This window comes from Salvelinus alpinus, chromosome 9 (assembly GCF_045679555.1).
Source record: "Salvelinus alpinus chromosome 9, SLU_Salpinus.1, whole genome shotgun sequence".
NCBI classification, from domain to species: domain Eukaryota; kingdom Metazoa; phylum Chordata; class Actinopteri; order Salmoniformes; family Salmonidae; genus Salvelinus; species Salvelinus alpinus.
The window spans coordinates 6,130,655-6,157,557 of NC_092094.1; the positions used below are offsets into that span (position 1 = coordinate 6,130,655).

At 47.3% G+C, this 26,903-nt stretch overlaps 1 protein-coding gene across 3 annotated transcripts in view; it reads left to right on the forward strand.

Annotated features, from left to right (window-relative positions):
* The window catches only part of LOC139584211 (tumor protein p53-inducible protein 11-like), a 98,314-nt gene extending 73,123 nt beyond the window's left edge, over positions 1 to 25,191 (forward strand). The window contains exons 3-9 of one of the 3 annotated variants that reach the window (XR_011676736.1): positions 1,264 to 1,403; positions 14,611 to 14,669; positions 14,790 to 14,838; positions 18,204 to 18,300; positions 21,456 to 21,557; positions 21,949 to 24,068; positions 24,180 to 25,191. Coding sequence is in view for 2 of the 3 variants with exons in the window: in XM_071415795.1 (XP_071271896.1) it covers positions 1,275 to 1,403; positions 14,611 to 14,669; positions 14,790 to 14,838; positions 18,204 to 18,300; positions 21,456 to 21,557; positions 21,949 to 22,085 (573 nt within the window). In the remaining variant the exon portion in view is untranslated. Of the gene's footprint in view, positions 1 to 1,263; positions 1,404 to 14,610; positions 14,670 to 14,789; positions 14,839 to 18,203; positions 18,301 to 21,455; positions 21,558 to 21,948 lie in introns of all 3 variants that reach the window. The other 2 variants (XM_071415795.1, XM_071415796.1) reach the window with 2 other exon arrangements.
* The last annotated feature ends 1,712 nt before the right edge of the window (positions 25,192 to 26,903 follow it).

Consider the following 26,903-nt stretch of genomic DNA (forward strand, 5'->3'; position numbering starts at 1 on the left):
ATGTACGCGTCGCATGCATCTGACCAATAGGGCCTGACCGATAGCCTATGATGATCACATCAATAAGTTGGTTATAACAAACTCTGAACACCGTAACACGTGACCGCAAAATGGATGTGGAAATAGAAACTGGAAATGGGAAATGGAAACGGGAAATGTTTACTGGTTGTTCAGGAGGGAAAGGGAAAGTCATATCTGTGGAAGACTTTTGACTTACAGGGTCGGGACTGCCTGCGTCTGCAGTGGACCGGGTCGGCACTGCCTGCGTCTGCAGTGGACCGGGTCGGCACTGCCTGCGTCTGCAGTGGACCGGGTCGGCACTGCCTGCGTCTGCAGTGGACCGGGTCGGCACTGCCTGCGTCTGCAGTGGACCGGGTCGGCACTGCCTGCGTCTGCAGTGGATAACCCACAGCAGTCCTACCTAATGTTACATAGTAGTGGTGTGCATAAGATGCTGTACTCCCCCTATGGTACTGTTATTAATACAGTCTGGGCCGTAGCGGGGTTACTGCGGTCTGGGCCGTAACGGGGTTACTGCGGTCTGGGCCGTAGCGGGGTTACTGCGGTCTGGGCCGTAACGGGGTTACTGCGGTCTGGGCCGTAGCGGGGTTACTGCGGTCTGGGCCGTAACGGGGTTACTGCGGTCTGGGCCGTAGCGGGGTTACTGCGGTCTGGGCCGTAGCGGGGTTACTGCGGTCTGGGCCGTAGCGGGGTTACTGCGGTCTGGGCCGTAGCGGGGTTACTGCGGTCTGGGCCGTAACGGGGTTACTGCGGTCTGGGCCGTAACGGGGTTACTGCGGTCTGGGCCGTAGCGGGGTTACTGCGGTCTGGGCCGTAGCGGGGTTACTGCGGTCTGGGCCGTAACGGGGTTACTGCGGTCTGGGCCGTAGCGGGGTTACTGCGGTCTGGGCCGTAGCGGGGTTACTGCGGTCTGGGCCGTAACGGGGTTACTGCGGTCTGGGCCGTAACGGGGTTACTGCGGTCTGGGCCGTAACGGGGATTACTGCGGTGTGGCCAGTAACGGGGGTTACTGCGGTGTGGCCAGTAACGGGGGTTACTGCGGTCTGGCCAGTAACGGGGGTTACTGCGGTCTGGCCAGTAACGGGGTGTACATCTCCATCTCTCCACCCTCTCCCCCTCTACCTTGATTTTTCACAGGATTGTTCTGCATCGAAGGACCATGCAACCTAAGAGCTTTTGTATTCACTCCGTAGTTGCTAAACGTGTCTGTCTCTCTCTCTCTCTCCGTCTCTCTCGCTCCAGGTTATTGTGCCATGGCCTCTAAGCCACATCCTCCTCTAATGAAGAAACACAGTCAGTCAGATCTGGTGAGCCGGCTGAAGACCAGGAAGATACTGGGGGTCGGAGGAGAGGACGACGACGGAGAGGTGCATAGGTCGAAGGTCGGTATCATTTTTATATCCTAAATACACAGAAAAGGTGTGCGTTTGCTCATTGGCCATCGTGGTGAATCAATCATGGGCTTGGTGCCCATTGGCTGGAGAAAGATTCTACATGGTTGAATCCATTAGAAGTAGTGTGTAGGTGGATAGAATGGAGATATCGACGGGCTTTTAAAACTGAGTTCATAGATTATTACCCATCATGCAACATGACCGCTCAATCACACTGGCACGCTATTGTGAAGGTAATCGTTCCTAATAAACCATTATGTTCATTTAAGATAATCTATAGTGCTTCCACGTCTTGAGTAATATCGGTTTCTTGATTACTTGCTTATTGCAGCACAATGCACTGAATGATAACATGTCATCACTCTCTGTCCTTCGTATTGCCTTGGCAGTCAATACATTGGCCCACCACTCACTTTGTTCTGTTGTGTTTACTGTAATCCCCTATTACAATCCAGTGAATGTTGATCAGTAGTAGACCTTCCGCCTGCCTGCCTGCTGAGATGCTCAGTCCTCTGATATCCTGTCTCGCCCCTGACTCTTCCCTTCCCTCACGTGCCCTCTCTCGCCCCTCTTCCGTTCCCTCGCTCGCCCCTCTTCCCTTCCCTCGCTCGCCCCTCTTCCCTTCCCTCACGTTCCCTCTGCCCTCTCCTCACGCTTCCCTTCCTTCACGTTCCCTCTTTCGCCCCTCTTCCCTTCCCTCACGTTCCCTCTCTCTCGCCCCTGACTCTTCCCTTCCTCTCTCCCTCCCTGCCCCCCCTGCCTCTCTCACTCACTCACTCAGTCACACAGATGCTTAGTGAGAGAGACAGATATTAGAGGTACACAACACAGTCACTCAGTTCTACTGGAGACACACGATGCCAAGAGTGTGTAAAGCTGTCATCAAGGCAAAGGGTGGCTACTTTGAAGGATTTCAAATATAGAATATATTTTGATTTGTGTATAACACTTTTTTTGGTTTCTACATGATTCCATATGTGTTATTTCATAGTGTTGATGTCTTCACTATTAATCTACAATGTAGAAAATAGTCAAGAAAAACCCTTGAAGGAGTAGGTGTGTCAACTTTTGACTGGTACTGTATATTAGGACGAGGTCGATTTAACAGCATTCTTACATAGGTATTTATCTTGTTCAGGTGAGAGAGGGCGGGGTACAGTGCAATGGTGATAGCGGTATGTGAATTGGAGTGGGTCTAGGGCAGGGGTGTCAAAGTCAAATGGACGGAGGGCCAAATAAAAAATTTAGCTACAAGCCGAGGGCCGGACTGTTCGAATGTTCATTGAAAATTTTTTAAATGACGCATATAGTCTAGTGAACCTAATTGAACCTACTGAAAACCTAACAAATATATTCCAATATGATCAGATAAATAAAGCAATATTTTCTTATGGCTCTGTCAGTAATCTTTAATTTTCAACAGACACAAAAGACAAATTTCCTTTATATAAAAATCCCCATAACATGAACATTAAATGAAAGAAACCGGTATTCAAGGCACCATCAGTAGCCTATATTTTCTATTTTAGCAAAAGTGGGCTAAATTTACTTCAAAGAAAAAAACAATAATAGCAATTTTCTATCATCCACTCAACTGAAATATTTTTAAAATATAATTGGATTGAAATACAATAAAATAAAGTGCAAAAATCTATTAATCAAAAACAACACTTTGTTTAAGGAGAAGTAACATGCAGTGAAAACAAATATTAAACTTTAACTTTTAAACTTGAACTGAGTAAAAACTCTAAATATGTGATTGCACAGTAATGTTCACTTGTTTGAGGTTGAGGGTGATACTTGGTGGTGTCCCATCTTTTCCACAAGTTCATCAATGTTCGGGGTAAGGCTCTGAGCTGAGGAAATCCTCAGAATTGAGTGGAGGTGTTCAGCAGTAAGTCGACTTCTGTGTGATGTTTTGTTCAGGTTCATCAAAGAAAACAGTTGTTCACACAGGTATGTGCTGCCAAACATAGACAACGTTTGAGCAGCCTGGATGCGCAGCTGGGGCATTGTGTCGGGGAGGAAACGGGCGAACTCCGCAGCACCCACTGCCGCATATTTTGCCCTCAGTGCATCATTGCATTGGAGGTCAATCAACTCCATTTGGAGGTTTGGTGGTGAGCTTTCCACGTCAACAGCAAATGGGTTACCGAGCAGTTCCAACCTGCTTTTTTGTGCTTCAAAGTCAGCAAATCGGCGTCGAAAGTCAGCGGCAAGCATACCTATTTTATCAGCCAACTGTGCGCTCGGGAACGCACTGGTAGAGAGCTTCTCTTTCATGGTCTGGCAGCTGGGAAAGTGGCTCAAATTTTCTTTCCGCATCTGCGTCTCCCACAGAGTCAGTTTGGTTTTAAATGCCTTCACTGTACTGTACATATCAGAGATGACATGATCCCGACCCTGCAGCTGCAAGTTCATTGCATTCAGATGACTCGTAATGTCACACAGAAAAGCCATTTCACACAGAAACATTTCGTCTCGGAGTTGTGTTGTGTCTTTCCCTTTGCTGTCCAAGAACAGACAAATCTCCTCACGAAGCTCGAAACATCTTTGAAGCACCTTTCCCTGGCTTAGCCATCGCACCTCTGTGTGATAAGGCAAATCACCATGCTCCGTTTCTAACTCCGTCAGAAATGCCTTGAACTGGCGGTGATTCAAACCTTTGGCTCTGATAAAGTTAACTGTGCGCGTGATGATGCTCATTACATGCTCCATTTTCAAGGCTTTACCGCACAACGCTTCCTGGTGTATGATACAATGATAAGCTGTCAGCTCACCTGTCGCGTTTTCCTCTTGCATCTTTTCCCGTATCTTCGCCACCAGTCCGCTCCTGTGTCCACACATCGCAGGTGCTCCGTCGGTTGTCAAACCCACGAGTTTTTCCCAAGGCAGCTCCATCTCATTTACACAGCAGCCTACTGCTCGGTGCGTCACCGTTGCATTGTGGGAAATGTAGTATTGGTGCGTGTAAAAGATCTGCGGGCTGCCGGCTTGCTGCGGTCTGCGGGCCGGTTCTAATAATAAATCAAGATCATCCCAGGGGCCGTAAAAAACCTTCTCGCGGGCCGGATGTGGCCCGCGGGCCTTGACTCTGACATATATGGTCTAGGGTGTCCGGTAGGGTGGAGGTGATATGATCCTTGACTAGTCTCTCAAAGCACTTCATGATGACGGAAGTGAGTGCTACGGGGCGGTAGTCATTTAGTTCAGTTACCTTCACTGTCTAAGTTACATGAACAGTAGAGGACATCTTGATACAAGTGGGGACAACAGACTGGGATATGGAGAGTTAACTCTGTTTGTTAACACTCCAGCCAGCTGGTCTTCACATGCTCTGAGGACCCGGCTTGGGATACCGTCTGGGCCGGCGAGGGTTAACACGCTTAGAGCACACAGTCCTTGTGAGTGGCTGCGTTGGCGGCTCCATGCTGTTTTCCTCGGGAGAAGGTGTTCTGCTGTTTCCGGGAGCGAGGTGTCGGTGCCCGTTGTGGCTTTTCCCTTTTTATAATCCGTGATTGTCTGGAGTCCCTAACACACAGTCCTCGTGTCTGAGCCGTTCAATTGGATACACAACACTAATACTGTACAGACTAGCCAAAGCTACTGCTACAATAATTAGTTGACACCATTTTGTATACATCTGGCCCTTCCTTGGACACTGTGCTAACTAAACTCCAAACGAGTTTCAATACCATACAACACTCCTTCCGTGGCCTCCAACTGCTCTTAAACGCTAGTAAAACCAAATGCATGCTTTTCAACCGTTCGCTGCCCGCACCCGCCCGCCCGACTAGCATCACTACTCTGGACGGTTCTGACTTAGAATATGTGGACAACTATAAATACCTAGGTGTCTGGTTAGACTGTAAACTCTCCTTCCAGACTCATATTAAACATTTCCAATCCAAAATCAAATCTAGAATCGTCTTTCTATTTCGCAACAAAGCCTCCTTCACTCACGCCGCCAAACTTACCCTAGTAAAACTGACTATCCTACCGATCCTCGACTTCGGCGACGTCATTTACAAAATAGCTTCCAATACTCTACTCAGCAAACTGGATGTAGTCTATCACAGCGCCATCCGTTTTGTTACCAAATCACCTTATACCACCCACCACTGCGACCTGTATGCTCTAGTCGGCTGGACCTCGCTACATATTCGTCGCCAGACCCACTGGCTCCAGGTCATCTATAAGTCTATGCTAGGTAAAACTCCGCCAACACCTCATTTGGCCGCCTTTCCTTCCAGTTCTCTGCTGCCAGTGACTGGAACGAATTGCAAAAATTGCTGAAGTTGGAGACTTTTATTTCCCTCACCATCTTTAAACATCAACTATCTGAGCAGCTAACCGATCGCTGCAGCGGTGCATAGTCCATCTGTAAATAGCCCACCCCATCTACCTACCTCATCCCCATACTGTTTTTATTTACTTTTCTGCTCTTTTGCACACCAGTATCTCTACTTGCACATCATCATCTGCTCATTTATCACTCCAGTGTTAATCTGCTAAATTGTAATTATTCGCTCCAATGGCCTATTTATTGCCTCATGCCTTTTGCACACACTATATATAGACTTTCTTTTTTCTACTGTGTCATTGACTTGTTTATTGTGTTACTGGCTTGTTTATTGTTTACTCCATGTGTAACTCTGTTGTTGTTTGTGTCACACTGCTTTGCTTTATCTTGGCCAGGTCGCAGTTGTAAATGAGTACTTGTTCTCAACTAGCCTACCTGGTTAAATAAAGGTGAAATAAACATTTGGTGTGGGGGGGTGGTGTGGGATTATTTAAGATACTCTTTGAAGAGGTGTAGGGTTTCAGATGTTTTCAGAAGACGGGGCAGGGACTCTGCTGTCCTAGCTTCAGGGGGAAGACGGGCAGGGACTCTGCTGTCCTAGCTTCAGGGGGAAGACGGGGCAGGGACTGCTGTCCTAGCTTCAGGGGGAAGACGGGGCAGGGATTCTGCTGTCCTAGCTTCAGGGGGAAGACGGGGCAGGGATTCTGCTGTCCTAGCTTCAGGGGGAAGACGGGGCAGGGATTCTGCTGTCCTAGCTTCAGGGGGAAGACGGGGCAGGGACTCTGCTGTCCTAGCTTCAGGGGGAAGACGGGGCAGGGTCTCTGCTGTCCTAGCTTCAGGGGGAAGACGGGGCAGGGACTCTGTTGTCCTAGCTTCAGGGGGAAGACGGGGCAGGGACTCTGCTGTCCTAGCTTCAGGGGGAAGACGGGGCAGGGACTCTGCTGTCCTAGCTTCAGGGGGAAGACGGGGCAGGGACTCTGCTGTCCTAGCTTCAGGGGGAAGACGGGGCAGGGACTCTGCTGTCCTAGCTTCAGGGGGAAGACGGGGCAGGGACTCTGCTGTCCTAGCTTCAGGGGGAAGCTTGTTCCACCATTGTGTTGCCAGAACAGAGACGTGCTTTGGCTGGTCTGAGAGGGAGCTGCCCTCTTGAGCATAGCCTCAAGGTAAGGTGGAGGCAGTTCCTCTTGCTGCTCTGTAGGTAAGCACCATGGTCTTGTAGTGAATGTGAGCTTTGACTGGAAGCCAGTGGAGTGTGAGGAGGAGTGTGAGGAGGAGAAGTGGGGTGATCAGCTATATAAACATTTGACTTATAAGAAAGAAGAATTAGTTTCTTAACGCAATTTTTCTGCTCGTCTGCCAGTGTTAATTATCCATCTCCCCCGGAGGAGAAAATAAAATGTTATTGGAATTACAAGTAATTGCTTTGTTATCTGTAGACTAGCAAACACAGGAAATGAAATGGTGGTGTTTTTGTTTCAGTTGAGTTGCCGTAAGCACCTCATCAGCCTCCGCTCAGACAACAACACCCCTGGGAGATCACAATCACATTACAAAAAGAGAGCGGGAGGTTGGCGTGGCGGACGGTTTCGTCTTAGGACACGTGCACACACACACGTGCACACACACACACACACACACACTTCGTCCTTGTAAACAAAGGAGGGAAGTCGTCCGGCTGTTACCCGCTGCCCTTCTGTTTCCTGCCCTTCCCGTGTTCTGAAACAAACAATTTACTTAGGCCAGTGATATTATCCCCCGGCCTTGAGCCACATCTTGTCTGCTGTAAAGCACTCTCTCTGACGCCTGTGGTGCTGTGAGGGAATACTATGCAATGGTTCTAGCATGAAGACCGATACATCCTTCTGTAAGTGTAGGCTACGGACTGGATCACAATGAGCTGAACAATGACGTCGTTACAACTGTGATTTGTACCAGGATGGTCATTGAGTTGTGTGTTTTTTGCCAAGGCTGAAAGATGCGGAGCGGGGAATGAGAATTTTAATGGTCTGAAGAGAGCTCAAGGGCTGTGGGATATCATGTTCATCATTATTTCAACTCAGTCTGCCTGGATGCTGCCTGGCTTTGTCTCTTAGTGATTTGTAGTCAAAGCATATCAGTTTAGATTACCGTATGCTCCTCTCTCCTCACATGGTGTATTTCTTCCTTTTCCTGTCCCATTTCTCTTCCCTTCCTCCCATTTCTCCCGTTTCTCCTCCCGTTTCTCCTTTTTCTCCCATTTCTCCTCCCGTTTCTCCTCCTTCTCCCGTTTCTCCTCCCGTTTCTCCTCCTCCTCCCGTTTCTCCTCCTCCCGTTTCTCCTCCTCCCGTTTCTCCTTCTCCTCCCGTTTCTCCTTCTCCTCCCGTTTCTCCTTCTCCCGTTTCTTCTCCTCCTCCCGTTTCTCCTTCTCCTCCCGTTTCTTCTCCTCCCGTTTCTCCTGTTTCTCCTCCTCCCGTTTCTCCTCCTCCCGTTTCTCTTCCCTCAGCCAAGTCCTTTGCTTTTTCTCTTGTTATATATTTCTCAAGCCAGTTCTAAAGCCATACTATTAGATAACACAGGCATGTGTATGCTATGCTTAGGCTCGTGTTAAGGTGGAGATTCTGGCGTGCAGCCAGTCCTATCTCCTGTCTTAATGAGATAGTCTGGTACTTTTGTATACTTTTTAGCCAGTAGTTCTATAAGTAGCGCTCACGAGCCAAAAGTTGTCCCTGAAAAATTACGTCACATATGAGCAGATATGAGCACCACGTCATTTCTCTCGCTCTGCAGTGTGTGCATCTTGCTAGCTGTCACTCAAATGGCGAGGCGGCTGAAGCTCATTGGCTAGAACTTTAATTGCTAGGGGGCTGACCCGAATGGCACAGCTTCCAGAAAAGCAGTCGCTTTCGAACGATGGATTTCTTGTCTCATTGAGTTATGCCGTTTTTTTTAAAAGGTTTTTACCAGCTCAGTCAGGTTAAAACCGGTGATTTTCCAAGTACCCCAAAACCTGCCATAGTACACCGAGAGCCAACCAGGCAGGGCGAAGGCTTCAGTTTGACTAGACGGTGAAAACAGTGGTCGTGGCTGGAGCGTAGAGATTAGGGCTGGTAGAGATTAGGGCTGGTAGAGATTAGGGCTGGTAGAGATTAGGGCTGGTAGAGATTAGGGCTGGTAGAGATTAGGGCTGGTAGAGATTAGGGCTGTCTGTACAGTCTGCCTCTTTTTATCTTTTCGCTGCAATTTAGACTCCTTATTTTTCAGTTTCCTCCCTCTGTTATTTTGTGATTTGGGCATCATCAACATCCCAAAATAGATGGCCATGAAGCCACTTCAGTCCTTCTCATCTGCCTTACATTGTATATTTGTGCCTTGGGGTCTATTGTCATTGAGAATTCCAGGAGATTCTGGAGAGGTTATCAGTTCTCGAGAGAGACGTTACTGTAATGTAAAGTCACGTCTCGAACAACGCTACCTCTCGAGGTAGTGCACGACACGCGCCTGACTGTTGCCCCCCCCCCTCTAAGAAGGGACAGTTGCCCCCCCCCCTCTAAGAAGGGCAGTGGAAACACAATTGTCTTTTTTGAGCTCAACATTCATACCGTAAAAATACTAATAGTAGAGCAATGTTTTTGAAACAGCTGAAATTTTATAGACATTCATTATATTTCAGACATGTTTTATTGAGTTTCCACCTGAAATTGCGAGAAGGGTGTGATTGCGGACCACAATTTGGGGCGTTCCTTTAATCCCAGCCCCTGTGTTAATCCCAGGCCCTGTGTTAATCCCAGGCCCTGTGTTAATCCCAGGCCCTGTGTTAATCCCAGGCCCTGTGTTAATCCCAGGCCCTGTGTTAATCCCAGGCCCTGTGTTAATCCCAGCCCCTGTGTTAATCCCAGCCCCTGTCCCCATCGGAAGCCTATTGCTTCTTGCCAGGCAGTCATTGTAAATAAGAGTTTGGTCTTAATTGACTTGCATGGTTAAATAAAGGCGAAATAAAAAATAATTTCAGCGTTTGCAGGAACCCCTTTTTTTAATACTTCTATTGGTCCATTTTTATGTTAAGACTCTGGTAAACAGGCGGGAGGCAGGGGTTGACACCATAACTTTGGATGCCAACCGCCGATTAACCCCACAGAAGAAGGGGTGGGGGCTCTCTCTTTCTCTCTCGGAGTCTCTCTCTTTCTCTCTCGGAGTCTCTTTCTCTCTCGGGGAGTCTCTCTCTCTCTCTCTCTCGGGGAGTCTCTCTCTCTCTCTCTCTCGGGGAGTCTCTCTCTCTCTCTCTCTCGGGGAGTCTCTCTCTCTCTCTCTCTCTCGGGGAGTCTCTCTCTCTCTCTCTCTCTCTCGGGGAGTCTCTCTCTCTCTCTCGGGGAGTCTCTCTCTCTCTCTCTCTCTCTCGGGGAGTCTCTCTCTCTCTCGGGGAGTCTCTCTCTCTCTCTCTCTCGGGGAGTCTCTCTCTCTCTCTCTCTCTCGGGGGGTCTCTCTCTCTCTCTCTCTCGGGGAGTCTCTCTCTCTCTCTCTCTCGGGGGTCTCTCTCTCTCTCTCTCTCTCGGGGAGTCTCTCTCTCTCTCTCTCTCTCGGGGAGTCTCTCTCTCTCTCTCTCTCGGGGAGTCTCTCTCTCTCTCTCTCTCTCGGGGAGTCTCTCTCTCTCTCTCTCTCTCGGGGAGTCTCTCTCTCTCTCTCTCTCTCGGGGAGTCTCTCTCTCTCTCTCTCTCTCGGGGAGTCTCTCTCTCTCTCTCTCTCTCGGGGAGTCTCTCTCTCTCTCTCTCGGGGAGTCTCTCTCTCTCTCTCTCTCTCTCGGGGAGTGTCTCTCTCTCTCTCTCTCTCTCTCGGGGAGTCTCTCTCTCTCTCTCGGGGAGTCTCTCTCTCTCTCTCTCTCTCTCTCTCTCTCTCTCTCTCGGGGAGTCTCTCTCTCTCTCTCTCTCTCTCTCGGGGAGTCTCTCTCTCTCTCTCTCTCTCTCTCGGGGAGTCTCTCTCTCTCTCTCTCTCTCTCTCGGGGAGTCTCTCTCTCTCTCTCTCTCGGGGAGTCTCTCTCTCTCTCTCTCGGGGAGTCTCTCTCTCTCTCTCTCTCGGGGAGTCTTTCTCTCTCTCTCTCTCTCTCTCTCTCTCTCTCTCTCTCTCTCTCTCGGGGAGTCTCTCTCTCTCTCTCTCGGGGAGTCTTTCTCTCTCTCTCTCGGGGAGTCTTTCTCTCTCTCTCTCGGGGAGTCTTTCTCTCTCTCTCTCGGGGAGTCTTTCTCTCTCTCTCTCGGGGAGTCTCTCTCTTTCTCTCTCTCTCGGGGAGTCTCTCTCTTTCTCTCTCTCTCGGGGAGTCTCTCTCTTTCTCTCTCTCTCGGGGAGTCTCTCTCTTTCTCTCTCTCTCGGGGAGTCTCTCTCTTTCTCTCTCTCTCGGGGAGTCTCTCTCTTTCTCTCTCTCTCGGGGAGTCTCTCTCTTTCTCTCTCTCTCGGGGAGTCTCTCTCTCTCTCTCTCTCTCGGGGAGTCTCTCTCTCTCTCTCTCTCTCTCTCGGGGAGTCTCTCTCTCTCTCTCTCTCTCTCTCGGGGAGTCTCTCTCTCTCTCTCTCTCTCGGGGAGTCTCTCTCTCTCTCTCTCTCTCTCTCGGGGAGTCTCTCTCTCTCTCTCTCTCTCTCTCTCGGGGAGTCTCTCTCTCTCTCTCTCTCTCTCTCTCGGGGAGTCTCTCTCTCTCTCTCTCTCTCTCTCTCGGGGAGTCTCTCTCTCTCTCGGGGAGTCTCTATAGAGTGAGTGAGCGTATTTGAGAGACTCAGACAATCACGAGTGAACCCTGTTCTGTTCTGGGCAGTTTTCATTGTCCTGACAACCTCAAACCCTTCAAGTTCAAATGCATAATGTCATCCTCACAGCTCCTGTCCTGTTCCCCTTTGGGCATATTGATTTTTGTCTGAAATAACAGACCTAATTCATCAATGGTCCTTTCCCATTGGTAGTTACAGTCTTGTCTCATCGCTGCAACTCCCGTACGCACTCGGGAGAGGCGAAGGTCGAGAGCCATGTCTCCTTAGGAAACACGACCCCGCCAAGACGCACTGCTTCTTGACACACTGCTCGCTTAACCTGGAAGCCAGCCGCACCAATGTGTCGGATGAAACACTGTACAACTGGCGACCGGTATACACTATCCATACATTAGCCTTGGATGAGGTGTGAGAGAAAGAGTTGACATTTTCTTAAGGTTTAGGTTATGACAGGGTGACTGGGCCATGACAGATCAGATAAGGATGTGGAGGGATTGTGCGTTCCAGGTGTAACTCAGGCAGTTGCTGTCATCATGTACCTGTCCCGCAGGTGTGATGTTCGGATGTACCGATCCTGTGCAGGTGTTGTTACACGTGGTCTGCCACTGCGAGAACGATCAGCTGTCCGTCCTGTCTCAGGCATCTCACAGTACGGACATTGCAATTTATTGCCCTGGCCACATCTGCAGTCCTCATGCCTCCTTGCAGCATGCCTAAGACACATTCACGCAGATGAGCAGGGACCCTGGGCATCTTTCTTTTGGTGTTTTTCAGAGTCAGTAGAAAGGCCTCTTTAGTGTCCTATGTTTTCATAACTGTGACCTTAATTGCCTACCGTCTGTGAGCTATTAGTATCTTAACGACCGTTCCACAGGTGCATGATCATTAATTGTTTATGGTTCATTGAACAAGCATGGGACACAGTGTTTAAACCCTTTACAATGAAGATCTGTGAAGTTATTTGGATTTTTACGAATTATCTTTGAAATACAGGGTCCTGAAAAAGGGACCTTTTTTTATTTATTTTTGCTGAGTTTCTTTACATACATACAGTTGAAGTCGGAAGTTTACACCTTAGCCAAACACATTTAAACTCAGTTTTTCACAATTCCGGACATTTAATCCTAGTAAATATCCCCTGTCTTAGGTCAGTTAGGATCACCACTTTATTTTAAGAATGTGTCAGAATGTGTCAGAATAATAGTAGAGAGAATGATTTATTTCAGATTTTATTTCTTTCATCACATTCCCAGTGGGTCAGAAGTTTACATACACTCAATTAGTATTTGGTAGCGTTGCCTTGAAATTGTTTAACTTGGGTCAAATGTTTCTGGTAGCCTTCCACACGCTTCCCACAATAAGTTAGGTGAATTTTGGCCCATTCCTCCTGACAGAGCTGGTGTAACTGAGTCAGGTTTGTAGGCCTCCTTGCTCGCACATGCTTTTTCAGTTCTGCCCACACATTTTCTATAGGATTGAGGTCAGGGCTTTGTGATGGCCACTCCAATACCTTGACTTTGTTGTCCTTAAGCCATTTTGCCACAACTTTGGAAGTATGCTTGGGGTCATTGTCCATTTGAAAGACCTATTTGCGACCAAGCTTTAACTTCCTGACTGAAACTTTTTGACTTGAACTTTTTGCACAAAAGTACGTTCTTCTCTAGGAGACAGAACGCGTCTCCTTCCTGAGCGGTATGATGGCTGCGTGGTCCCATGGTGTTTATACTTGCGTACTATTGTTTGTACAGATGAACGAGGTACCTTCAGGTGTTTGGAAATTGCTCCCAAGGATGAACCAGACTTGTGGAGGTCTCCAATTTTTTTCTGAAGTCTTGGCTGATTTCTTTTGATTTTCCCATGATGTCAAGCAAAGAGGCACTGAGTTTGAAGGTAGGCCTTGAAATACATCCACAGGTACACCTCCAATTGACTCAAATGATGTCAATTAGCCTATCAGAAGCTTCTAAAGCCATGATGTCATTTTCTGGAATTTTCCAAGCTGTTTAAAGTCACAGTCAACTTAGTGTATGTAAACTTCTGACCCACTGGAATTGTGATACAGTGAAATAATCTGTCTGTAAACAATTGTTGGAAAAATCTCCCCATTGGGGGCGTGGCGCTATCTCCCCCATTGGGGGCGTGGCGCTATCTCCCCCATTGGGGGCGTGGCGCTATCTCCCCCATTGGGGGCGTGGCGCTATCCGATGCACTAACAATGTAAAGCTCCATTCTTTGTGACATACAAGGCAGTGCACAGTATGGGGGGTGTACGAGTGGTGTGTACGAGTGGTGTGTACGGGGGGTGTGTACGGGGGGTGTGTACGGGGGGTGTGTATGGGGGGGTGTGTACGAGTGCTGTGTATGGATGATGAAGAGCTAATTGCTAATTAGTGCTAAATTCGATTTTTCTGTTAAATATAGTTTGTGATTAATCCAAGAGCTTGTTGATGGGGTATCTGCTTCCGTGTGTTTGTTTGTTTTTAATTTTATTTTAATGTGGTGTCTGCTTCCTCTTAATCTGTCAGGTTCCTCCTCGATAGACCTATAACTAGTTAGACAACTAACGACCTATAACTAGTTAGGCAACCTATAACTAGTTAGACAACGTCTTAATGATCCCCTCTCTCTCTCTCTGTCTCTCTGTCTCTCTCTTTCTGTCAATTCAATTCAATTGACTTTATTGACATGGCAAGTTCATTATTACTTACATTGTCAAAGTATACATATCGAAAAATCAAAATCAAATATATATGTATATATATACAAAATATATATATATATTTATATATAAATAAATGGTGGGACCAACAGTAATAATAATAGTAGTAGTGGACATGGGATTACCATTAACAACAACTACAACAACAATATTAATCAGAACAACAATACATTAAAGCAATGGTAGTAGACCAGTGTCAATATGACTTGAGAAGACATATGACCTGGAATGTCTCTCTCTGTCTCTGTCTCTCTCTCTCTGTCTCTCTCTCTCTCTCTCTCGATAGACCTATAACTAGCTCTAATTAGAAAACGTCTTAATGATCCCCTCTTTCTATTTCTGTCTCTCTGTGTCTGTCTGTCTCTCTCTCTGTGTCTCTCTCTCTGTGTCTCTCTGTCTCTCTCTCTGTGTCTCTCTCTCTGTGTCTCTCTGTCTCTGTCTCCTCACAGCTCAGTCAGATGCTGGGGAATGACATCAAGTATCAGGTGCGAGAGCCTGTTGGTCTAAGGTGAGAGACACACCAGAGGGGGGGGGGGTCTCGGATCTAATTTACTGTCAGATGATCAATCTATTTTAATTGCAGTTTTTGGGTAAATCAATCTCTTTATGTAATTGTTTCTCTCTACAGGCTCTGGATCGTCATCTCTGCGTTAACCTTCACAGTTATGGCCTTGATGGTGAGTGTCTCGATGATCTGGGCTCTAGCCACGCTCAAACTTCTGCAATGATGATGTTGATGTATAGAGAGTCACATTGGCCATTTAGACCCTATAGGAGCGGTTTAGAACTATAGGTGAGGGGGGGGGGGGGGGTGTGTGTAAGTTGAGACTTTTAAAAATATATATATTTTACATTAAACATTACACCGTCAAGGGAAATATATAGTACCAGTCAAAAGTTTGGACATCTACTCATTCCACGGTTTTTATTTTATTTGTTACTATTTTCTACATTGTAGAATTAAAGGAAAGGGGGGATACCTAGTCAGTTGTACAGCAGAATGTATTCAACTGAAATATGTCTTCTGCATTTAACCCAACCCCTCTGAATCAGAGAGATGGGGGGGGGGGCTGCCTTAATCAACATCCACGTCTTCGGCGCCCGGGGAACAGTGGGTAATAGTGAAGACATCAAAACTATGAAATTATAAATATGGAATCATGTAGTAACCAAAAAAGTGTTAAACAAATGAAAATATATCGCTACACTATCTCTATATGGGGACACCGCTACACTATCTCTCTATGGGGACACCGCTACACTATCTCTCTCTATGGGGACACCGCTACACTATCTCTCTATGGGGACACCGCTACACTATCTCTCTATGGGGACACCGCTACACTATCTCTCTATGGGGACACCGCTACACTATCTCTCTATGGGGACACCGCTACACTATCTCTCTATGGGGACACCGCTACACTATCTCTCTATGGGGACACCGCTACACTATCTCTCTATGGGGACACCGCTACACTATCTCTATATGGGGACACAGCTACACTATCTCTCTATGGGGACACCGCTACACTATCTCTCTGGGGACACCGCTACACTATCTCTCTCTGTGGACACCGCTACACTATCTCTCTCTCTGGGGACACCGCTACACTATCTCTCTATGGGGACACCGCTACACTATCTCTCTATGGGGACACCGCTACACTATCTCTCTATGGGGACACCGCTACACTATCTCTCTATGGGGACACCGCTACACTATCTCTCTATGGGGACACCGCTACACTATCTCTATATGGGGACACAGCTACACTATCTCTCTATGGGGACACCGCTACACTATCTCTATCTGGGGACACCGCTACACTATCTCTCTCTGGGGACACCGCTACACTATCTCTCTCTCTGGGGACACCGCTACACTATCTCTCTCTCTGGGGACACCGCTACACTATCTCTCTCTATGGGGACACCGCTACACTATCTCTCTCTATGGGGACACCGCTACACTATCTCTCTCTATGGGGACACCGCTACACTATCTCTCTATGGGGCCCCCGCTACACTATCTCTCTATGGAGCCCCCGCTACACTATCTCTCTATGGGGACACCGCTACACTATCTCTATATGGGGACACAGCTACACTATCTCTCTATGGGGACACCGCTACACTATCTCTCTCTGGGGACACCGCTACACTATCTCTCTCTGGGGACACCGCTACACTATCTCTCTATGGGGACACCGCTACACTATCTCTCTATGGGGACACCGCTACACTATCTCTCTATGGGGACACCGCTACACTATCTCCCTATGGGGACACCGCTACACTATCTCTCTATGGGGACACCGCTACACTATCTCTCTATGGGGACACCGCTACACTATCTCTCTATGGGGACACCGCTACACTATCTCTATATGGGGACACAGCTACACTATCTCTCTCTGGGGACACCGCTACACTATCTCTCTCTGGGGACACCGCTACACTATCTCTCTCTGGGGACACCGCTACACTATCTCTCTCTGGGGACACCGCTACACTATCTCTCTCTCTGGGGACACCGCTACACTATCTCTCTCTATGGGGACACCGCTACACTATCTCTCTCTATGGGGACACCGCTACACTATCTCTCTCTATGGGGACACCGCTACACTATCTCTCTCTATGGGGACACCGCTACACTATCTCTCTATGGGGCCCCCGCTACACTATCTCTCTATGGAGCCCCCGCTACACTATCTCTCTCTATGGGGACACCGCTACACTATCTCTCTATGGGGACACCGCTACACTATCTCTCTATGGGGACACCGCTACACTATCTCTCTGTGGGGACACCGCTACACTATCTCTCTGTGGGGACACCGCTACACTATCTCTCTATGGGGACACCGCTACACTATCTCTCTATGGGGACACCGCTACACTATCTCTCTATGGGGACACCGCTACACTATCTCTCTCTATGGGGACACCGCTACACTATCTCTCTCTATGGGGACACCGCTACACTATCTCTCTGTGGGGACACCGCTACACTATCTCTCTATGGGGACACCGCTACACTATCTCTCTATGAGGACACCGCTACACTATCTCTCTATGGGGACACCGCTACACTATCTCTCTATGGGGACACCTGGGAGGAACAGCTGTGTCTTTTTCTGCATCCTAAATTTAAGTGGAGCTGAATTGTCTTCAGTATCTAGTAGTGGAGCTGAATGGCCTTACTGAGGGGGGGAGGGGTACAGGAAGACAAAAATAGTTTTATAGTAAATGAAGTTGTCCCTCTGTTCAGTGCTGGTGGAACTAGCCTGGTGACTTTGGGACAAACAGAACTAGCTTTCTTGGAGCGTTAGTTAACACAGCTGCCGTTGGTCCATCGAGCTACGCTGCCCAACCAGACACTATACCCCACTGTATTACTACAATGGTTCCTGTTGTCGATGTTGCACAACCTGTTCGTCGCTGCTGGCTGTATTTTAGAGAGGCTGTATTTTAGAGAGGCTGTATTTTAAAGAGGCTGTATTTTAAAGAGGCTGTGTTTTAGAGAGGCTGTGTTTTAGAGAGGCTGTGTTTTAGAGAGGCTGTGTTTTAGAGAGGCTGTGTTTTAGAGAGGCTGTGTTTTAGAGAGGCTGTGTTTTAGAGAGGCTGTGTTTTAGAGAGGCTGTGTTTTAGAGAGGCTGTGTTTTAGAGGAGCTGGCTGTATTTTAGAGGAGCTGGCTGTATTTTAGAGGAGCTGGCTGTATTTTAGAGGAGCTGGCTGTATTTTAGAGGAGCTGGCTGTATTTTAGAGGAGCTGGCTGTATTTTAGAGGAGCTGGCTGTATTTTAGAGGAGCTGGCTGTATTTTAGAGGAGCTGGCTGTATTTTTAGAGGAGCTGGCTGTATTTTTAGAGGAGCTGGCTGTATTTTTAGAGGAGCTGGCTGTATTTTTAGAGGAGCTGGCTGTATTTTTAGAGAAGCTGTATTTTTAGAGAGGCTGTATTTTTAGAGAGGAAGTGGCCCCCTCCTGCTGTAGTGCATGCTGTGTAGTATATAAGTGTCGTCTCCTCTCTCTGCAGGCCCTGGTGTGTCCCAACCAGCTCTATGAGGTGGTGTTTGAAGAAGAGATCAACAAGACCAGCATCTCCATCAGGCTCTATGGAGGAGCACTACTCAGTCAGTACACACACACACACACACACACACACACACACACACACACACACACACACACACACACACACACACACACACACTTGTGATGTTCTCTATTCTTCCCACTATATTAGTGTCCTCTCTGTCCCCTCCCACATGTCCGTGTATTTGGATGCTTTATTCAAGGCCTTCATGTGTATCTCTGTCCCCGTCTATATTACCGGTGTATTTGGATGCTTTATTCAAGGCCTTCATGTGTATCTCTGTCCCCGTCTATATTACCGGTGTATTTGGATGCTTTATTCAAGGCCTTCATGTGTATCTCTGGCCCCGTCTATATTACCGGTGTGCACGTGACTAACTGTAGAGTTATAATCGAGTGCACGTGACCACAGAAGAGCAGGACGAAGACATCTCTCAGACAGATATACGTGCGCGGACAGATATACGTGCACGGACAAACGGTGTATCATTAGACGTACTTCTGGTCGGACAGTTCAGTGTCGTGTACGGCGGCTCGCTTATTTAATGACACGTTTAATTGGAGCATTTCTGTCCTCGCTCTTTGGCGCCGACGGCACAACGATAGATGCAGACTGTACTCGTGTGCCTTGCCGTTACTGGCCTCCACGCCACAGGAATTGTATTGAAGATTGAAGAATTGATTATTATAATCGCATTCATTTGACAATAAATCACACCAGTCAGTCGGGTGCAGTCAGTCAGCCGGGTGCAGTCAGCCAGCCAGTCAGCCGGGTGCAGTCAGCCAGCCAGTCAGCCGGGTGCAGTCAGCCAGCCAGTCAGCTGGGTGCAGCCAGTCAGCCGGGTGCAGCCAGTCAGCCGGGTGCAGCCAGTCAGCCGGGTGCAGTCAGTCAGCCGGGTGCAGTCAGTCAGCCAGTCGGGTGCAGTCGGTCAGCCAGTCGGGTGCAGTCGGTCAGCCAGTCGGGTGCAGTCGGTCAGCCAGTCGGGTGCAGTAGGTCAGCCAGTCGGGTGCAGTAGGTCAGCCAGTCGGGTGCAGTAGGTCAGCCAGTCGGGTGCAGTAGGTCAGCCAGTCGGGTGCAGTAGGTCAGCCAGTCGGGTGCAGTAGGTCAGCCAGTCGGGTGCAGTAGGTCAGCCAGTCGGGTGCAGTAGGTCAGCCAGTCGGGTGCAGTAGGTCAGCCAGCCAATCAGTCAGTCATTTAATGTTGTGTTGGCGGTGGTCCTGTTCACTTCAGGGTTCAAATAGTATTTGTTTTCTTTCAAATAGTTTTAGCTATGTTTTTAATTGAGCTTGCCTGGCACCGTAGAACTAATGGAATTGTCTCAAAAGTGAACCCAGGTCTATTGCTCTTAACATGTTGTGGTGACTGTGACACCATAGACAGAAAAGTAGAGCGAGAGAGAGAGAGATCTAGTAAGGTTTATATAACAAGCCTACTGTGAGATAAACATAAATCCCACTGTTGGAACCTGGGTATACTAAGGTCGTTATGGAGAAGTAGTGAAATTAACCAGGGACCACTAAGGTCATTATGGAATCAAATCAAGTTGTATTTGTCACATGCGCTGAATACTACAGGTACCTTACCGTGAAACGCTTTACTTACAAGCCCTTAACCAACAATGTAGTTCAAGAAATAGTTACCAAATAAACTAAAAGTTCTAATAAAAAGTAACACCATAATGAGGTTCTGTACAGGAGGTACCGGTACTGAGTCAATGTGGAGGGGTACAGGTTAGGTGAGGTCATTTGTACATGTAGGTAGGGGTAAAGTGACTAGTTAATGACTTGGGTGACTGGTGTCTTTGACAAAAAAAATTGGCCTTCCTAGAAATAGATTTCTAGGAAGGCCTGAGAAGGTCCTGAGGGCCTGAGAACGTTGATATACAGTGTATTCGGGAAAGTATTCAGACCCCTTGACTTTTTCCACATTTTGTTACATTACAGCCTTAAGTATTTAGACCCTTCACCCTTTACAGCCTCATCTTCCTGAGTATGACGCTACAAGCTTGTCACACCTGTATTTGGGGAGTTTCTCTCATTCTTCTCTGCAGATCCTCTCAAACTCTCAGGTTGGATGGGGAGTGTGAGATCGGGTTTCAAGTCCGGGCTCTGGCTGGGCCACTCAAGGACATTCAGAGACTTGTCCCGAAGCCTCTCCAGCGTTGTCTTGGCTGTGTGCTTAGGGTCGTTGTCCTGTTGGATGATGAACCTTCACCCCAGTCTGAGGTCCAGTGTGGAGTGTCATTGAGATTGCGTCATCTGTGGATCTGTTGGGGCGGTATGTGAATTGGAGTGGGTCTACGGTTTCCGGGATGATGGTGTTGATGTGAGCCATGACCAGTCTTTCAAAGCACTTCATGGCTACTGACGTGAGTGCTACGGGCCGGTAGTCATTTAGGCAGGTTACTTTCGCGTTCTTGGTCACAGGGACTCTGGTGGTCTGCTTGAAACATGTATTACAGACTCGGTCTGGGAGAGGTTAAAAATGTCAGTGAAGACACTTGCCAGTTGGTCCACGCATGCTCTGAGTACACGGCCTGGTAATCCATCTGCCCCGCTGCCTTGTGAATGTTGACCTCTTTCAATGGTCATTATGGAGAAGTAGTGAAATTAACCGGGGACTACTAAGGTCATTATGGAGAAGTAGTGAAATTAACCGGGGACTACTAAGGTCATTATGGAGAAGTAGTGAAATTAACCGGGGACTACTAAGGTCATTATGGAGAAGTAGTGAAATTAACCGGGGACTACTAAGGTCATTATGGAGAGATCTCGCTAGGGGGCCCCCAACAAAATCTCCCATGGCAAAAAGTATAGAATTGCAGGAAATTAGACCCCCTGTAGGTCGGGGCCCCAAAGTCAGGTCCAGGGCCGGTCTACCTCATGTCTAGATTCTAGATTATGGGTGATAACATGATCCCTGAAATTAAGTATTTGTTGATATCTTATGTAGGTAAGTGTTATGAAGAATGCCCAGTGAATGAAGATGGGGGTATAGTTAGTTTTCAGCTTTATGAAGATTTGGAGTAGGAATGTCTCCATACCATTTGGCCCCGTCTCCCGTGACCTCTTTGACCCCTGCATTTCCTCCCACAGTTCTATCCCTTATCTGGTGGAATGGGTTGTACACACAAGAGAAGGTCATCATTCAATGGACTAAACTATAACCCATGACCCCCCCCCCCCCCTCCAGGTCTGTCCCTCATCTTGTGGAATGGAGTGTATGCACAAGAGAAGGTCATCATTCAATGGACTCTGCTCAGTGAAGCATGCTACTTTGCTGTCCAGTTTATAGGTGAGATCACATATTTCTTTCATATTGGTATTTAATATATAAATTCATGCATATGCTGCAAACCTATTACCGTATATATTATTATTATTCAATTAACCTTATTTGCTGTATGTCATGCTGTCCGTTCTGGCCACCATCTTCAGATTGTGTATACGCTAACGGCTCCCTCTAGTGTTGGAGACGCAGTAGTACTGTTTGGAGTCTGGATCAGCTACCACCGTTGAATAGTCTCATCACTCTTCATAGTTATTACCGATGAGGGATTATATCTCCATGACTGAGGGTCGTCCGTTATCTATCTATCAATCAGTCAGTCCGTCTCTTTATGTGAGAGAGGGAGTTTTATTATGATTTATTTTTACTGTTGTCTCAACCCCTTGTCTTGTTGCAGTTACGTCGGTCACTCTGTTGGAGATGGGCTCGTTTCCCAACGCTGCCATCCTCCTCCTCCTCAGCCGGGTGCTCTTCCTCCTGGTCACTCTCTTCTATTACTACCACCTGGGGAGAGGACGACCCAAGAAGATCTGAGAGGAGGGAGGGGAGGAGAGAGGACGGCCCAAGATGATCTGAGAGGAGGGAGGGGAGGAGAGAGGACGATTTGAGAGGAGGGAGAGGAGAGAGGACGACCCAAGAAGATCTGAGAGGAGGGAGGGGAGGAGAGAGAGGACGACCCAAGAAGATCTGAGAGCAGGGAAGGGAGGGGAGGGGATGGAGGCCCACAGGGTGGGGCTCGGCTGAGTTAGGTTGTTTGGGAGGGGTGGGTGCTTTCAGATATTTAATTCCAGACGGAGCTGGGGTTTATTGATTGAAGAGAAATGTTCACAATGTCGCAGCTAGAAATGTAATGTGTAGAGCTGGCATTATTCACAGTTCTACATGACAAACCGTCATAGCAGATCTATACATTACATGTATAACGTTCGGCTTACCAGGGATGTGGTGTGGGCGGGGCTTACCAGGGATGTGGTGTGGGCGGGGCTTACCAGGGATGTGGTGTGGGCGGGGCTTACCAGGGATGTGGTGTGGGCGGGGCTTACCAGGGATGTGGTGTGGGCGGGGCTTACCAGGGATGTGGTGTGGGCGGGGCTTAACAGGGATGTGGGAGGGGCTTAACAGGGATGTGGCTGGGACGTGGGAGGGGCTTAACAGGGACGTGGGAGGGGCTTGGTCCATCCAGCCCCATTCTACTGTATGTTAGACTCCAGGTGTTTTTAACCAGTCAATAACCAGTCAACACACGGTGGTCTCATTTGTTCTCTATATGGAAATGAGAAAGGGTCTGATTGTGAAAGTGGGAGATTGTTGTCCTCCTCCAAATACTGTGCTCTACTTGTGTGAAGAGTGGTTCTGAGTAAAAAAAGAGGGAAAAAAAGTGTATTCATTTGAAGTGATGTTTTTCTTGTACAGTACCTCCCCTCCGCCCAGTCACGTGACTTAGTGCTTACGTCCCAAACAACACCTTATTCCCTATACAGTGCACTACCTTCGAGCAAAAGTAGAGTCCTATGGGCCCTGTTCAAAGTAGTGCACTGTATAGGAAATAGGTAGTTTTTTTGGGGGACCGATCCGAGATGTACAGAGCAATTTAAAATACTATACTGTATTAGTATGTAGTCATTTGAATGTTTTTTTGTTGTTGTTCAAATGTGATCTTTTGGTAGTTTCATTTTGAATATACTGTAGTCTCAAGGACCAAGAGTTTGTTAGTTTAAAGATGTTCCATTTTTATGGTGTTGGTTGATGTTGTTACTGCTCCTGTGCACTAAGGTGAAACCTGGATATCTTTGCTCTCTCTCTGTCGCCTGTTTATCTGCTTCTGTCAGCTGTTCATTTAACCAGCAGAATGTCCGCTATAGGTAGAAGACTGCTGGTAAGGCAGAGCGGTAAAGTAAAATAGAATCGGACTAATTCAAATACAATTACTAGAACATTTCAAGTCGACCGTATTCTATGTGTGTGGTCTGACCTGCTGCCCTCGTCTCTAAACTGAAAGGTGATCAGACCTGCTGCCCTCGTCTCTAAACTGAAAGGTGATCTGACCTGCTGCCCTTGTCTCTAAACTGAAAGGTGATCAGACCTGCTGCCCTCGTCTCTAAACTGAAAGGTGATCTGACCTGCTGCCCTTGTCTCTAAACTGAAAGGGGATCTGACCTGCTGCCCTTGTATCTAAAATGAAAGGTGATCAGACCTGCTGCCCTTGTATCTAAAATGAAAGGTGATCAGACCTGCTGCCCTTGTATCTAAAATGAAAGGTGATCAGACCTGCTGCCCTTGTCTCTAAACTGAAAGGTGATCTGACCTGCTGCCCTCGTCTCTAAACTGAAAGGTGATCTGACCTGCTGCCCTTGTCTCTAAACTGAAAGGGGATCTGACCTGCTGCCCTTGTATCTAAAATGAAAGGTGATCAGACCTGCTGCCCTTGTATCTAAAATGAAAGGTGATCAGACCTGCTGCCCTTGTCTCTAAACTGAAAGGTGATCTGACCTGCTGCCCTCGTCTCTAAACTGAAAGGTGATCAGACCTGCTGCCCTCGTCTCTAAACTGAAAGGTGATCAGACCTGCTGCCCTTGTATCTAAACTGAAAGGGGATCTGACCTGCTGCCCTTGTATCTAAAATGAAAGGTGATCAGACCTGCTGCCCTCGTCTCTAAACTGAAAGGTGATCTGACCTGCTGCCCTCGTCTCTAAACTGAAAGGTGATCAGACCTGCTGCCCTCGTCTCTAAACTGAAAGGTGATCTGACCCGCTGCCTCATGGTGAAGCCATTGTCCAGCTGACAGACTGGTATAATGTGTGGATCAGCGTCTATATATATATATATATATATATATATATATATATATATATATATTCTGTCTGTTCTTAATGCTGGGTCAGAACACTGAGGGAGGACATAGGTCCCCTTTTCAGTCTGTCCAATGGGCATAGAGAACACATACTGTACATGCTAGAGATGCCTCATCCGCTAACGTGATATTGAGAGTGAGCTTACAATATGAAGCGCTGTCGGGAATAGACATTTTACAGGGATGATAACCTTTTTAATTCAGGAAGTTTCTGTCAAGAGGTTTGACTTGAAGGTCAATTCCACGCCAAAACGATCATTTTTGGGCGTTTGTTTCATTAGTCCACTGTTACAATCCCCCCAAAAATGTTTTCAAGATATAGAACTTTGAAAACGCTAATTGTCACTTGCCACACCATCAATATATTTATACTGTAGGCCTACTGTATAATTACACTGAAATATTTAGTATTTATGGTTATTTGTCACATGCTTCATAAATAACAGGGGTAGATTAAAGTAAGCATTTCACTGTTAGTCCATACCTGTTGTTTACAAAGCATGTGACAAATAACTTTTAGATTTGAATCCTACAGCCATCTGGTTACAGGTTCTCTCCTTTGTATGTTCACGGTTGGGCATAATGTCAACATGGTGATGTACTTTCGATGTGACCAGCAGAGCAATGCCAGTGTCAGTCAGCAACGTCTTTATTGGTGGCACGGCACACTTTTATACACACCATATCTATCTTTAGTCTTGCCTTATAAACTTTTCAAAGAACAGTCACCGACCAACATACAATTCACTTGATGCTTGTACATGTAAATAAAGTAGCCGTATACTGTATTACTGCTGTGTGGTGTAGTTATTTTGAACAGAACAGGAAACGTTTAGATTTGAAAAATAAAAATAAAATTAAAGTCCCATTCTGTGATTTTTAAAGATCATTTAATGTTGTGTAACTTGTTGTGTCTGGGGTCTAAGTCTTATATTTGGAAAGTATTAAAACCCCTTGATTTTTCCCCCACATTTTGTTACATTACAGCCTTATTCTAAAATGTATGACTTTTTTTTTAAACCCCCCCCCCCTCCCCCCCCAATCTACACACAACCCCATAATGACAAAGCAAAAACTGGTTTTTAGACATTTTTACACCATTTTATTAAATATACAAAATATCACATTTAAATAAGTATTTAGACCCTTTACTCAGTACTTTGTTGAAGCACCTGCAGCAGTCATGGGTATGATGACGCTACAAGCTTGTCACACCTGTATTTGGGGAGTTTCTCTCATTCTTCTCTGCAGATCCTCTCAAACTCTGTCAGGTTGGATGGGGAGTGTGAGATCGGGTTTCAAGTCCGGGCTCTGGCTGGGCCACTCAATGACATTCAGACTTGTCCCGAAGCCACTCCTGCATTGTCTTGGCTGTGTGCTTAGGGTCGTTGTCCTGTTGGAAGGTGAACCTTCACCCCAGTCTGAGGTCCTGGGTGCTCTGGAGCAGGTTTTCATCAAGGTTCTCTCTGTACTTTGCTCCGTTCATCTTTCCCTTGATCCTGACTAGTCTCCCAGTCCCTGCCGCTGAAAAACATCCCCACAGCATGATGCTGCCACCACCATGCCTCACCGTAGGGATGGTGCCAGGTTTCCTCCAGATGTGACGCTTGGCATTCAGGCCAAAGAGTTCAATCTTGGTTTCATCAGACCAGAGAATCTTGTTTCTCATGGTCTGAGAGTCTTTAGGCGCCTTTTGGCAAACTCCAACCGTGCTTACAAGTGCCTTTTACTGAGGAATGTCTTCCGTCTGGCCACTCTACCATAAAGGGCTGATTGATGGAGTGCTACAGAGATGGTTGTCTTTCTGAAAGTTTCTCCCATCTCCATGGAGGAACTCTGGAGCTCTGTCAGAGTGATCATCGGGTTCTTGGTCACCTCACTGACCAAGGCCCTTCTCCCCCGATTGCTCAGTTTGGCCAGGTGGCCTGCTCTAGGAAGAGTCTTGGTGGTTCCTAGCTTCCGCCATTTAAGAATGATGGAGACCACTGTGTTCTTGTGGACCTTCAATGTTACAGAAATGTTTTGGTACCCTTCCCCAGAGCTGTGCCTCGACACAATCCTGTCTCTGAGCTCTACGGACAATTCCTTCGACCTCATGACTTGGTTTTTGCTCTGACATGCACTGTCAACTGTGGGACATTATATAGACAGATGTGTGCCTTTCCAAATCATGTCCAATCAATTGAATTTACCACAGGTGGACTCCAATCAAGTTGGAGAAACATCTCAAGGATGATCAATGGAAACAGGATGCACTTGAGATCAATTTTGAATCTCACAGCAAAGGGTCTGAATACTTACTGCCTTCCCATGAAAGCCTATGTCCCCATGTTCCTTAACGTTTACATTATAGTCATTTAGCAGACGCTCTTATCCAGAGAGACTTAGTGCATTCATCTTCAGATAGCTAGGTGGGACAAGCACATATCACAGTCATAGTCAGTACATTCATCTTCAGATAGCTAGGTGGGACAACCACATATCACAGTCATAGTCAGTA